This window comes from Marmota monax, unplaced genomic scaffold, assembly GCF_021218885.2.
Source record: "Marmota monax isolate L192 unplaced genomic scaffold, Marmota_monax_Labrador192_F-V1.1 WCK01_AAM20220418_F8-fsc00021, whole genome shotgun sequence".
NCBI lineage: Eukaryota > Metazoa > Chordata > Mammalia > Rodentia > Sciuridae > Marmota > Marmota monax.
Window position 1 is genome coordinate 26,696,224 of NW_026695228.1, and position 13,958 is coordinate 26,710,181.

Consider the following 13,958-nt stretch of genomic DNA (forward strand, 5'->3'; position numbering starts at 1 on the left):
TGAGGCACCTCCACTGGGGCAGCAAGATGGGCCCTTTCCCACCCCCTAAGCTTAGCTACCTGACAGTGTGGCCTTGCAGATGGGGGTTGGGCCTCCCAGCGGGGATCGCCTGTAAAGAAATGGGGCTCTAAAGTCACCGTGGGACTCTCGGATCCTTGCCTCCCTCTCTCCATAAATAAGGCCAGTTTTCCTGTTTCCCAGTGCTCACTGCATCCAAACGTGCTGCCATGCACATGGCCTGCAGCCTCTCAGTGAGGCCCATGAGAACCCATTTTTCAGAAAACCGATTCAACCAGGTAAAACTGGCTTCTTCAAGGCACATGGCTGATCAGCAGTAGGATCAGGTACTTGGCTCCTTTGGATACCCTTCTCAACTTCCCCAATCCTCTGAGGAAGGCTCTGTCCCCAACCCCTAGAGCAACTGGCAATTCTGAGCTAGACCCACCTCCCCAAAATAATAAGAACTGCTCCTATTTATTGGGCACTTACTATGTACAGAGCAATATTCTTGTACTTTCTATACATCATCTTCTGGACTCTTCACAACAGATAGCTATCGGAAGCACTACTGTAATTCCCACTTTACAAAAGGGAAAGGAAGGGACCACAAGAAGCCATTTGCCCAGCAGGTGAGGCTATGGCCTCACCACCATGCATGCAGACATCCAGTCTGTATTTATAAGTTTGTGTCTTAGGCACTTCAACTTCAATAACTCTGGCTCCAAAGAAATTGTTACATGACCAGACTTTCAGAGAAGTCAAGTGCCTGCCTGAGGTCACACAGCAGGGCTGATAACTGAACTCACTATGCTTAACCCTCATGATCATGGGTGCTGGGGCCCAGCTTCAACGTACTTGTTGCTGGGAATAGGTACATTGGTCAGGAGCGAGAAGTTGCTTCGAACACTGCGAAGACTGGCGAGTACCTGGAATGGGGGTGGCAGTAAGTAGAGGTGTCTACCTGGAGGGGCAGCTGGGGCTGAGCCCCTTCCCCAGTTGTGGAGGGGTGCGGGGGTCTCACCTGGGCAAATGGCGTAACAATGAGGTCCTCAGCATGCCTGTGATAAAAGATAGTGGCAGGTTAGAGATCCCCAGAGAAGCAATTCTCTGGGGAGGACATTGTGGGAGCTGGATGGAGGGAGGCTGGGGGCAGGGAGTGGGGAGAGGCCACTTACAGCACCCAAGGGTGAACATGCTGCCAGGGCTGGTCCTGAAGGAAACCACTGGGGAGGGGGTGCAGACAAAGGGAGGGTGGCGGGAAGTGGATATGCCAGAGGGGAGTGCTGGGAGGGAGGGGTTGGTGGAGGAAGCACAGGAACAGGGTATGGGGCTGTGGTGGGCACCTGAAGGGAAAGGGAAGTCTGGCGGGAGATCTGGAGGGCTCCATCTCAACAGGGGCTCAAGGGAAGTGGCGCTGGCTTGGGGTAGCTGGGGGACATCAGAATAGGGACAAGTAGTGGGGCTTCCTCCCTGGAGGGACAGTTCCCGTAGAGCCTGGCCCAGAACAGGCGATGGTAAGAGAGGGCTTGGTAGGTCCGGAGAGTAAGGCTGAGCCCTTTATAGGGGACAGAGCCTATTAGACATAGGACAGGGGCTGCTGACTCTGCCCTAGGGAGGGCAGGTATGGGGGGGTTGACCAAGGTGGGGATGGGTGTCCCCATGCCCTGCTGGGAAGGACAGCTTGTGGCAGGGCCAGGCCCGGAGGAGTGGCAGGTGGGGGAGGGGTGCTCACGCCTCGCTGGTGACTGATGAGTTCCGGGACATGGTCTTGGGTGACATGTCATAGTCGCTGTCAGAGCGGTAGAGGAAGGATTCCCGGCGCTGGCTGGTGGCTGCCCCAGCATGCAGCACGAGCCCTGGGCTCGCCTGCGAGTCCAGGGGGCTGCGGCCAGGTGATGGCGTTGGGCCATTTTCTCCCTCGAAGCTGCAGGAAACGGGTGGGAAGAAGATCAGGAGGTTGAGATGGTGTTGAGGAGTTCAAGAGGAAGAGAGACCAAGGGAGTTTCTGGAAAGATTGGGGGATCGTGTGCGGGATGCTAAAGAGAGACAGGAGTCCCCCAATAGACTGGAGACAGGGAGCTGCAGTCTCCGGACTGTTGCTGGGTACTTCTGGTGCCAGGACCCATTGCAGGGACCGAGAACACTCTGGGCCAGAAGTCTAGGGTCATCCTTGCCTTTGCTCTGCCCTGCAAATCAGCCTGTCTGCCAGGATCTTTCCAAATTTGTCCACTTCCCTCCCCCCATTTTTTCTTTTTAAATATTTTTAGTTGTAGATGGACATAATGCCTTTATTATATTTAATTTTACGTGGTACTGGGGACTGAACCCATGTGCTAGGCTAGCGCCCTACCACTGAGCCCCAGCCCCTCCCCTCCCCTTTCTTCCAGCACCTCCCTTCTTTGGCCTGGACAGGTGTGTTCTCAACAGCCCTGGTCTCCAGCTCCTTGCTGTCCACACTCTATTCCTCCAGCAGCCACCAGAGGGAGCGAATGAGCACCTGAATCAGACCCAGTCATTCTGGCTCAGAACTTTCTATGGCTCCCACTTCATGCAGAACAAAAAGCTAAAATCCTCACTGCAGCCCACAGGTCCTGCTCTGTGACCTCCGGCTTTGCACCTCATCCGCTCTACTCCACCCACAATGGCATCCTCCTTGCTCCTGACCAATGTGCAGAAGAGGTCAACCCCTGCCTTGATATTTTCTATTTTTCTTCCTTTGAAACCATATGGATGTGGTGGCGCACATCCATAATCCTAGTGACTTGGGAAGCCGAGGCAGGAGGATTGCAAGTTCAAAGCCAGACACAGCAACTTAGCAAGTAGCTTAGTGAGACCCTGTCACAAAATAAAAAATAAAAAGGGCTGGGGATGTGGCTCAGTGGTTAAGTGCCCCAGGTTCAATCCCTGGTACCAAAAACAAACAAAAAAAAAACCCCCTTCCCTAAAAAACAAAAACAAAAACAAACAAACAAAAAAAAAAACTCATGGAGAACAAAAACCACACAATTTGCCTGGAATAATTTGTATCTTACATTCCTTTTTCACTGTTAGCCTGCCCTTCTCAACCTTTGCAGAGCAAGGGTTTTGGTCTGTTTTTCTCACCACTGCATCCCTAGAACCAGAACAAAGCCTAGTGCTGTTCAGCCATCCATAGTAATTAACATGGTGGATGTTCAATAAATGTTTGTTGAATTAATCATTAAACATATTAATGAAACATATTCAACGTTTTTTTGTTGTTGTTGTTTATTTTTTTGTTTCTGGCAGTACTGGGCGTTGAACCCAGAGGCACTCTACCACTGAGCTATACCGAAATCTTTTTATTTGCTTGTTTTTTTTATTTTGAGACAGGGTCTCATGAAGTTACTGAGGCTGGCCTCAAACTTATGATCTTCCTGCCTCAGCCTCCTGAGTCACTGGGATTCCAGGTGTGCGGCACAGCACCTGGCAACATATGAATGAATACATGAGTGGATTGTGCCATGCTGTGGTCAGGACAGGTCGCTCTGAGGAGGTGACAGCTCAGCAGGGCCTAAGGATGAGAAGCCAGCTATGAGTCAGAAGTGGGAGAAAGCACTCTAGGCAGAGGAAGGGGGGCGGCAGGTAAAGGTCCTCAAGCAGGAATCCTTGTTTTATTGGTTTGTGAAGCCAGGGGATTGAACCCAGGCCTTGCTCATGCTAGGCAAGCACTCTGCCCCTGAGCTAATCCCCAGCACTTTTTCAATTTATTTATTTGTTTGTTTGTTTATTTATCTATTTATTTTTGAGAACTCTTTAGTTGTCCAGGCTGGCCTCAAACTCTCAATCCTCCTACCATCTCCTGTATAGCTGGGATTACAGGTGTATGCTGCTGCACCTGACAGGATTTGTTTTTTGTTCAAAGACCAGCAAGGAAGCTGGTGTGGCTGGAGTAGAGTTACAGGACAGAGACAAAGACATAGCTACGGGGCAGGCAGGTGGGGAGCAATGAGACGATGAGACAGAGACCCCCCAATGAATCAGGAAGACCCCAGGCTGCGCCATATCTCAGTTGTATAAGACTGGGGCAGGGACAATGCACCAGTTCCCTTATCCACAAAAGGAGTCAGCACCTTCCCTGGGTCATTGAAGTTACCAGCATTAACACAGAACAATGCCTGGCGTGGAGCTCAAGAAAGATGGACAATTGTGAGTCTATCAGTCTCAGATAAAGCACCTGGGGCTGGACTCAGCCAAGATAGTTGATATGAAGAGCTGAGGATGACAGGGCAAGTCGTGCACCTACAGCTTGCACCTTGTGCTGTGTGACCTCAGGAAAGTTGCTGCTCTCTCTGTCTGTCATTCCATTGTGAAGGCAAGGGGGTTAGACTGGTCAGTGGAATTCAGACTATATTCTGAGTGGGAGTAAAGTGGACAGGAGAGAGAACAGAATATGTACTAGGGGTCAGCATAGGTTGTTGTTGGAATGGGTCTTCTGTTAAGAAATAAGTGAAATACCCTAGACCAAGACAGCAATATTGGTTTCTGTATACTGAGTTGGTTTTTTTTTGTGTGTGTGGGCTAGCCCTGGGGCTCATTTTATAGATGAAGAAACTGAGGCTCAGGCTGGAGAACAGGTAGTTCTGGGTCACACAGCAAGATTATGGCAAGATCAGAATTTGTACCCAGACTAAAATCCCCACAATCCTCTGCCTCCTCTACTCAGTAGAGGCCATGTCCCTGGGCACCAGGCAGCCAATGTAAAAAGAAAAGTAAGGATGGGTCCTTGATCAGCCAGAAAGTAGCTCAGTAGTAGAGCATCCATGGGTTCAATCCCCAGTACTGGGAAAGAAAAAAAGACTTTAAAAGACTTCAGATTCACTGTGAAACTTCAGCTCTGCAAGATACTCTCAAGAGAGTAAAAGGTAAGTTATAGACTAGCAGAAAAGTAGGAAGACTTTTGCTGTGTCAGATGTCAGAATATGCTTTGAGTGGTGCACCCCTGTAATTTCAGTAGCTGGGGAGACTGAGGCAGGAGGATCGCAAGTTCAAAACCAGCCTCAGCAACAGTGAGGCGCTAAGCAACTCAGTGAGACCCTCTTTCTACATAAAATACAAAATGGGGCTGGGGATGTGGCTAGGTGGTCGAGTGCCTCTGAGTTCAATCCCCAGTACTCCCCCACCAAAAAAGTGTCCTCCAGAGGTTCATGAGTTGGAAGTTTGGTCCTCAGTGTAGAGGTGTTAAGAGGTAGGGCCTAAGGCCATCCATATTGGGGTTCCATCTGTTCCCCTCAAGAGTTCTATTTCTATCTTTTGTGTGCGTATGTGGTGCTGGGGATTGAACCAGGGCCTTGTGCACGGGAGGCAGGAGATGTAGCCCCAGCCCTCTGTTTCTATCTTCACACGTGAGTGAATCCTACTCCTTTCCCTCTTGCAAAACAAAACAAAACAAAAGAGATGGGACCTAGGGCCCTGTTGTAGGAGCCAGCCTTGGGCTGGGGTGTGGCTCAGTGGTGGGGTGCTTGCCTTGCTGCACAGGCTCTGGGTTTTAGCCCCAGCAGCAAACAGAACATGGATGACCTCTTCACACCTACCAGGAGGGCTAAAACAGATGGTAAACACAACTGGCAATGCCAATGGTGCGGAGCCACTAGACCCCATTACATTGATGGTGGGAATGCTAGGTGGCCTAGCCACGTGTGAAGACAGTTTATCAGAGTTTGTTTGTTTGTTTGTTTTTTCTAGCACTGGGAATTGAACCCAGGGCCTTGCACATGCTAGGCAAGTGCTCTACCACTGAACTGCATCCCCAGCTCTTTTTATTTATTTCTTTGAGACAGGATCTCACTAAGTTGCTGAAGGCTGTGATCTTCCTGCCTCAACCTCCCAAGCAGCTGGGATTACAGGTGTGCACCACTGTGTCCGGCTGGTTTGTTATTTTTTAAACATACATGTGCCAACAAATCTACTTCTATATATTTACCAAAATAAATGAAAATATGTCTGCCCCCAAACCTGCACACACACGTTTATAGCAGCTTTGTCTGTAACCACCAAATATGAAGCTGAAATGTCCAGCAAGTGGTGAATGAAAAAGCTGCAGCAGATTTATACCACAGAGTGCTATTCAACAATAACAAAAGGACTACTAATACATAAAGTCAGTAATTGAGCCAAACGGTAGGATACAAAGACAGGGATGAGGCCAAACCCAGGGCCCTGCGCAGGCTAGGCCAGCGCTCTGCCACTGAGCTAAATCCCCAGCCCTACGTTGTTTCTACACACTAACAAGGAACAGTCTTAAAAGGAAACACAATTCTATTTACAGTAACATCAAACTAATAAAATACTTAGGAATAAGTTTATCAGAAGAGGCAAAAGATGTGTATACTGAAAACTACAAAATATTGCTGAAAGAACACCCCCCCACACACACTACTGGGAATTGAACCCAGGGACGCTCTACAACTGAGCCACATCCCCAGCCCTGAGTCTCACTAAGTTGCCCAGGCTGTCCTGGAACTTGTGATCCTCCTGTCTCAGCCTCCATAGCTAGGATTACATGCTTTAACCACCATGCCCAGCTATTACTGAAAGAAATTAAAGAAGACTTCAGTAGGAAGTCATCCCATGTTCGTGATTAGAAGACAGCACTGTTAAGATAAACACTAACCAAAGCAATTTATAGATTCAATCTGATTCCTAGTAGATCCCCAAAAACCTTTTTTTTTTTTTTTGTAGAAATAGAAAAACTCATCTCTTTTTTGTTCTTTTCTTGGTGTGGGGGGGTACTGGGTTTTGAACTCAGGGGCACTCAGCCACTGAGCCACATCCCCAGCCCTATTATGTATTTATTTAGAGACAGGGTCTCACTGAGTTGCTTAGTACCTCCCTTTTGCCAGGGCTGGCTCTGAACTTGCAAACCTCCTGCCTCAGCCTCCCAAGCCTCTGGGATCACAAGTGTGTGCCACTGCACCCAGGGAAAAACTCATCTTAAAATTCACACAGAATTTCAGGGGGCCCTAAATAGCCAAAACAGTCTTGAAATAAGAGAACAAAGTTGGAGGACTCCTGCTTCCTGATTTCAAAATGACTGTACCACAAAACTATAGTAATGCTGACAGTGGTACTGGCAATAAAGACATAAAGACCAATGAAATAGACTAACGGGCCCTGAAACAAGCTCTTGCACATATGGTTAAATGATCTTTTAATGAAACCATTCAATGGAGAAAAGAGTCTTTTCAACAGTGGTGACTGGAAAACTGGATATCCACACACACTCACAAAAAAAGGAGTTGATCCTTAGCTTATATCATGAACAAAAATGAACTCAAAATGGATGAAATACTTAAATGTAAATGCTGAAACTATAAAACTCTTAGAAGCTTTATGACATTGGTCAGGTGCAAAGGCACATGACTGTAATCTCAACTACTTGGGAAGCTGAGGTAAAAAGACTAAGTTCAAAGCCAACCTGGGTAATTTAGGGAGATCCTATCTCAAAAAAATAAAAAGCGCTGGGGATGTAGCTGAATGCTAAAGTGCCGCTGGTTTGAATCCCCAGTACTGAATTAAAAAAAAAAAATTTAAAGATTTATGACAGGGGCTGTGGCTGTGGCTCAGTGGTAGAGTGCTCGCCTAGCATGCATGAGGCACTGGATTCGATCCTCAGCACCACATAAAGATATTGTGTTCACCTAAAATTTAAAAATAAATTAAAAAAAAAGCCTTATGACATTGGATTTGGCAATGGTTTCTTGCAATGAGACCAAAAGCACAGGCAACAAAAGAATAAATTGGACTTCAACAGAATTAAAAACTTCCGTGAATAAAAGGACAGAATGGAGAAAAATGTTACAAACCATATATCTGATAAGAGATGAATATCTACAATATATAAAGAACTACTACAACAACAAAAACTTACACAATCCAATTTAGAAGTAGGCAAAGGAGACAGGCCTAGTGGTGCAGGCCTATAATTCCAGTGGCTTGGGAGGCTGAGACAGGAGGATCACAAGTTCAAAGCCAGCTTCAGCAACAGCAAGGCCCTAAGCAACTCAGTGAGACCCTGTATCTAAATAAAATACAAAATAGGGCTGGGGATGTGGCTCAGTGATCAAGCAAGTGCCCCTGAGTTCAATCCCCAGTATCAAAAAACAAAAACAAAAACAAAAAAAAAACCTTGAATAGATATTTCTCCAGAAAAAACAAGTGAAAAGATGCTCAACTCCATCAGCCATCGGGAAAATGCAAGTCAAGACAATGGGACGCTACTTCACACCCATTAGATGGCTTCTGTAGGCTTTGTCTTTAAAGATGTTGGGGATTTCTCTGTTCTCTGTAAGCAGAATGTATTTTGAGGGCTCCTGAGCCACTATCTTTCCTGGATGTTACTTGCAACTGGTCTTTACCCCTGGCCTGTTCCCCCTTGTCCCCATTTCATGCAGCTGATTTCTTTATTCTAAGAGAAGGGTCTAGGGGACCAAGTGGGCACTACTCCCTCCATCCACCCCATGTCTGGCCTCTGGCTAGCCTCCTGGGTCTCTGATCTGAGCTTCAGAGAAGGACCTTGTTAAGAGTCTTGATGGTGCCCTACATTTGCTCACTCTTCCCATCCCTAAGGTCGCCCACCTCCTGTCTTACCTGGAGTGCCCCAGCCAGTGCCACTTACACAACCAGCTCCAGCCCATGCTGCTCTGCTCTGCCTTCCCAAGCAATACACCTTCCACCAGTTATTGAGAGCAACTAAACTCAAATCAAAAGTATTTTTAAGCTGGGTGCGGTGGCGCATGTCTATAATCCCAGTGACTCGGGAGGCTGAAGCAGGAGGACTGCCAGTTCAAGCCAGCCTCAGCAATTCAGCATGGCCCTGAGTCATGACACCCTGTCTCAAAATAAAAAATAAAAATGGCTGGGGATGTAGTTCAGTGGCTAAGCGCCCCTGGGTTAATCCCTGGTGCACCCCAAAAAACAGTATTTTTAAGGGCCACACATAGCTCAGTGGTAGAGTTCTTGCCTAACAACATCTTTATGCTTGAGGTCACACACACACACATACACTCACACACACACAATTGTGAATAAAAACATTGTAAATACCATATCTGACAAAGGGTTAATATTCCAGATTATAAATTATTTCTAAAACTCAACAACAAAAACTCCATTCAAAGATGGCATAAGCCAGGTGCAGTGGCACAGGCCTGTAATCCCAGCAGCTCAGGAGGCTGAGACAGGAGGGTTGCAAGTTTAAGACCAGCCTCAACAACTCAGTGAGACCCCAAACAATTTAGTGAGACCCTGTCTCAAAATAAAAAACAATAAGGGCTGGGGATGCAGCTCAGTGGTAAATTACACCTGGGTTAAACCCTCAATGCCCCCCTCAAAAAGGCATAAGAGAAAGACAGTAGAATGAATCGGACGTAACTTTCTATGTTCAAATATGAATACACCACCAGTGAAACTCCACATCATGTACAACAGCAAGAATGAGATCCCAGTTAGAAAAAGATACACTCCATGTATGCATAACATGTCAAAACACACTTTACTGACATGTATACCTAAGAAGAACAAACAAACAAACAAAAGGCATTGGCTTGAATAGACATTTTTCCTAAAGATGTGCTCATGGCCAATAAACACAGGAAAAGATACTCAACATCATTAGCCATTAGGGAAATGCTGATCAAAACCACAACGTAAACTGGGCTCAGCGGCAGGTGCCTGTGGTCCCTGATAATGGGGAGGCCAAGGCAGGAGGACATCGGGGCCAGCCTGGACAACACAGCACGATCCCATCTCAAAAACAAAATAACCCCACAATGTGACTCCATTTGAATGGCTCTTATTCAAACAAAAACAAAAAACAGAAAATGACAAGGTTGGTGAGGATTTGGACAAATGGGAATCACTGTGCTCCTCTGGAGAGAATGTCAAATGGTGCAGCCGCTGTGAAAAACAACTAAAGTTAGATTACTGCACAACCCAGCGACACCACATCTAGGGAGAGTCCCCAAAGAACTGAAAGCAGGGATTCAAAAAGAATCAGGTGCACACATGGTCATAGCAGCACTCTTCACAAGAGCCAAAGGGTAGAAACTGCCCAAATGTCCATCAAGGGATGAATGAAAAATCAAATGTGCCACATCCATGCAATGGAATGTTATTCAGCCTTATAAAGGCTGGGCCTGTATCCCAGGAGGCCGAGGTAGGAGGGTCCCAAGTTCAAGACCAGCCTGGGCAACTTAATAGGATCTTGTCTCAAAATTTACAAAAAGAAATGAAACTGTGATACATGGCAAGACATGGATGCCTTGAAAACATTATGCTAAGTGAAATAAACCAGTCACCAAAGGACAAATATTGTCAAGCGCACTTATATGACACTCTTAGAATAATCAAGTTCATAGAGAAAGTGGACGGGGGAGACAGGGGACATGGAAGGTCAGAGTTTGTAGTTTTAGTGTGGGAAGAAGAAAAGTTCTGGAGATGGATGGTGGCAACAACTGCACGAGAGAGGACGCCAATCACCTGCTCATTAAAAAGGGTTAAAACGGGGGCTGGAGTTGTGGCTCAGTAGTAGAGCACTTGCCTGGCGTGTGTGAGGCCCTGGATTTGATCCTCAGCACCACATATGAATAAATAAATGAAATAAAAGATCCACTTACAACTAAAAAATATTAAAAACATAAAAAAAGGGCTGGTGGGGGCTGGGGTTGTGGCTCATTGGTAGAGCACTTGCCTAGCACATGTGAGGAACTGGGTTCTATTCTCAGCACCACATAAAATAAATTAACGATACTGAGCCCATTTGCAACTAAATGTGTGTGTGTGTGTATAATTTTTTTTTAAAAAGGGCTGGTGATGTTGCTCAGTGGTTAAGTGACCCTGGGTTCAATCCCTGCTACCAAAAAAAAAAAAAAAAAAAAAAAGAATGAAAAAAAAAGGGGGGGGGGCTGGGCTGTGAGTATAGCTGGTTAGCAGAGCAAATGCCTAGCATACATGAAGTCCTAGGATTGATCATCACCACAAAAACTTAAAAAAGGAAAACACCCTCAAGGAGGAATACTCATAGATCATTACTGTGGCCTTCGAGGATGATGCCCATTATTATCAATATGTAGGAGGTGACAGGTCATATCCTTTCAGGGACATAGTGCAGGCTGAGTATCCCTTACCAGCCACTGTCATATCCCTTATATTTTGAAGCCAGAAATGTTTCAGAATTCAGACTTTTTTTGGATTTTGGAATATTCACACATACCTAAGAAGCTGTCCTGGGGAGGGAACCCAAGCCTAAACACAGAATTCATATATGTTTCATATATACTTTACATACACAGCATGAAGGTCATTTTATATGTTTTATAAATTTTGTACACGAAATAGTTTCATGATGTAAAATTTTCTACTTGTGGTATGTCAGCAAACAGCTTTGAATTCTGGAGACTTTCAGATTTCAGATTTTTGGATTAGGGAGATTCAAACTGCACTGAGAAGACACTTCTTTTTTAAATTATTATTTTTAATTTTTTTAATTGTTAATGAGACCTTGATTTTATTTATAGGTGGTGCTGAGAATCGAATCCAGTGTCTCACACATGCTAGGCGAGCGCTCTACCACTGAACCACCCCCAGCCCCAAGAAGACACTTAAGTTCTTGCTGGTGCCTGGCACCATCAAAGCACTTTGTATACATTTATTTCTGCCACCAGTTCTTGAGGTGGGTCCTGTTAACTTCCTGTTCAATGAGGAAACTGAGGAACAAAGGGATGGTCAGAGGTTGGTGACCTCACATCCAGAGAACTATGTCCTGTCTCCTGAGGCCTAATCTGCAGTACTGGGCCCTGATAAGTACCACCAGGCAAGGGAGAGGAACATAGCTACACAGAGGCCCCCATCCCTCTACCAGGAACCTAAGCTGCAGCCCAAGAGGGTGCTCAGCTAGCATAGAGGTGGCAAATACACCTGCCCCAGGAGACTCTGCTCACGTAAGCAAGAGCCCAGAGGCCTGGATGGGAAGAGGATGCTCCCCAGGGCTTAGATGTTTGTACTTCAAGAGTGGATGTCTCTTGGGCTAGGGCAGCAAAGGGGAGGGGATTGTTGAACTGCAGCCTGGGGGTGGGGAGCTCTGCTATCCCAGGGACTCAGATCCCTGGACTTTCCTGGCCTGCCACTGACTGCTCATGGTGGCCCAAAGTCAGCCAGAGATGTCTCAATGGAACCCAAAGTCACCACTACGCTCAGGGGCCATTGGCAATAAACCAACATCATAGCCACAGCAGAGCCACACACCCCGGCACTCCATCAGTGGTCAAAGACTGGCCTGCTTTTCCTTCAGTAGGCTGACCACCTGGCACTCTCCAGTGACCATGCCACCTGCCTCCACCTCTGTGGGGCCTCCAAGCCTGCCTACTGGGTTCCTGGGGCATTAAATTAAACCTCTAGAAGACCATAAGTCCAGGAGCAGATCTTGGCCTGTGGGAGTTGGGCTGTGGGATGGTGGGAAATAAACAGGCTAGAGGTGGTTCTGGGCAAGGGGGACATGTCACAGCTGGGAAGGACTATAATACACATGAATATAAACAACCGCAGTCGAAAGCCCAGGGCCAGGCACTGTGCTGTGCCCCATTTTCATGACAAAGAAATTGTGGCACAGAAAGGTAGAATATGGACTTGAACCCAGGTAGTCGGCCTACCAAATTGCTGATAAATCACAATCAGTGGGTGTCTGTCTCCCCCCAGGACAGACAAGGAAGGCAGGCCTGGTGTCTCCCTGGGCCTGCCCCTCTCCACCTGACTGCTTGCAGAAGGTGCCAGGCAGCCTTTATGGAATGGCCTGGCATTTGCTCTGTGAAGGTCACAGGGAGGTTGATGGCGGGTGCTGGCGTGTGTCTGCCAGACGGGTGCATGGTGCCAGCTGACACGGCTGTTTGTGGGGCTGTGTGTGGAATGAGTGTCAGTGTGTATATCCGTCTGGGGAGGAGGAGGGGGAGGTCTGTGTGCACACAGGTGTCTATGTGGAATTGTGCATCTGTGTGTGTGTGCGTGTGTGCATGGGGTTGGGTGTTCATGGGTGTCTACCTCTTTGGGTTTCTGAGTCTTGTGACCTCATGAGTGGTGCCACACGGATGCTGTGACTGTGTGGGTATGAGGCACATGTGGAAAATCAGCCTGCAGGAACTTGTGTAGGGTCTGGGGCTTGTGTTTAAGTGACAGTGACTTCCTGGGGAATGCAGTGTGTACAGGACTGTTGGAGGCGTGAGCAAGAGTTGCTGTGGTTTGTGTGTCACCTGTGTGTGGCTGTGGGTCACTTGAGGGTTCTCTTGGTGCCCTGACTAGCCAGGAGACCCACACCTAGTATAGTAAACACAGGGTGACCCCGAATGCCCTGCGTGTGGGTGTGTCTGTGTGTTTCTGAGTTCGGCTGTGTGTCCCCACGCTGGAGACTGTGTGGTGTCCAGGTATCTGAAAGGGTTGGTGCTGGGTGGCAAGGACAAGTCTAGAAAATCCAGAGAACTTAAAAGGCCACTTCCTGGCCCCAGCTCTACCCAGCGTATTCTAAATACCCTCCAGGCATCCAGGAACCTCCCCTCCCCACCCCCGCTGCTCCAGCTTGGTTTTCAGCCTGGCAGCCCCAGTAAGAAGGAGGGGGTAAGGCTGGAGACACAGCAGCATAGGGCCTGAGGGACCTGGCTCCAGGCCAGTGGCCTGGGAGTGGAGCCCAGGTGACGCTAGACACCCATATTTGCTGCCAGGGTGAATGCCAGAATCCCAGGTTTGGGGGCACAAAGAGGGTGCAGCGATTCGACTTTGGACAAGTAGGAATGCGCAGGATCAGGCACCAGCTTTGGGGGCCACCACCTTCGGGAAGCCCTCGGTAGCACTTGTATCTTTAGGGAGAGGGAAGGAGGTGGGACCCCGACCAGATCCTGGAAGCCACCACATAGGGGACTCCCCCAAATCACACTCGGGGGACCCCTTTCCCAGCA

At 47.7% G+C, this 13,958-nt stretch overlaps 1 protein-coding gene across 5 annotated transcripts in view; it reads right to left on the reverse strand.

The window, feature by feature from the left end:
- Window positions 1-13,958, reverse strand: part of Pde4a (phosphodiesterase 4A) — a 40,523-nt gene that overhangs the window by 12,480 nt on the left and 14,085 nt on the right. For all 5 annotated transcript variants that reach the window (XM_058576504.1, XM_046436706.2, XM_046436708.1 and 2 more), the window contains 4 exons: window positions 1,733-1,924; window positions 1,022-1,058; window positions 856-926; window positions 60-109 (listed from right to left, as the gene is read on the reverse strand). In XM_058576504.1, coding sequence (XP_058432487.1) covers window positions 60-109; window positions 856-926; window positions 1,022-1,058; window positions 1,733-1,924 — 350 coding nt within the window. The remainder of the gene's footprint in view (window positions 1-59; window positions 110-855; window positions 927-1,021; window positions 1,059-1,732; window positions 1,925-13,958) is intronic.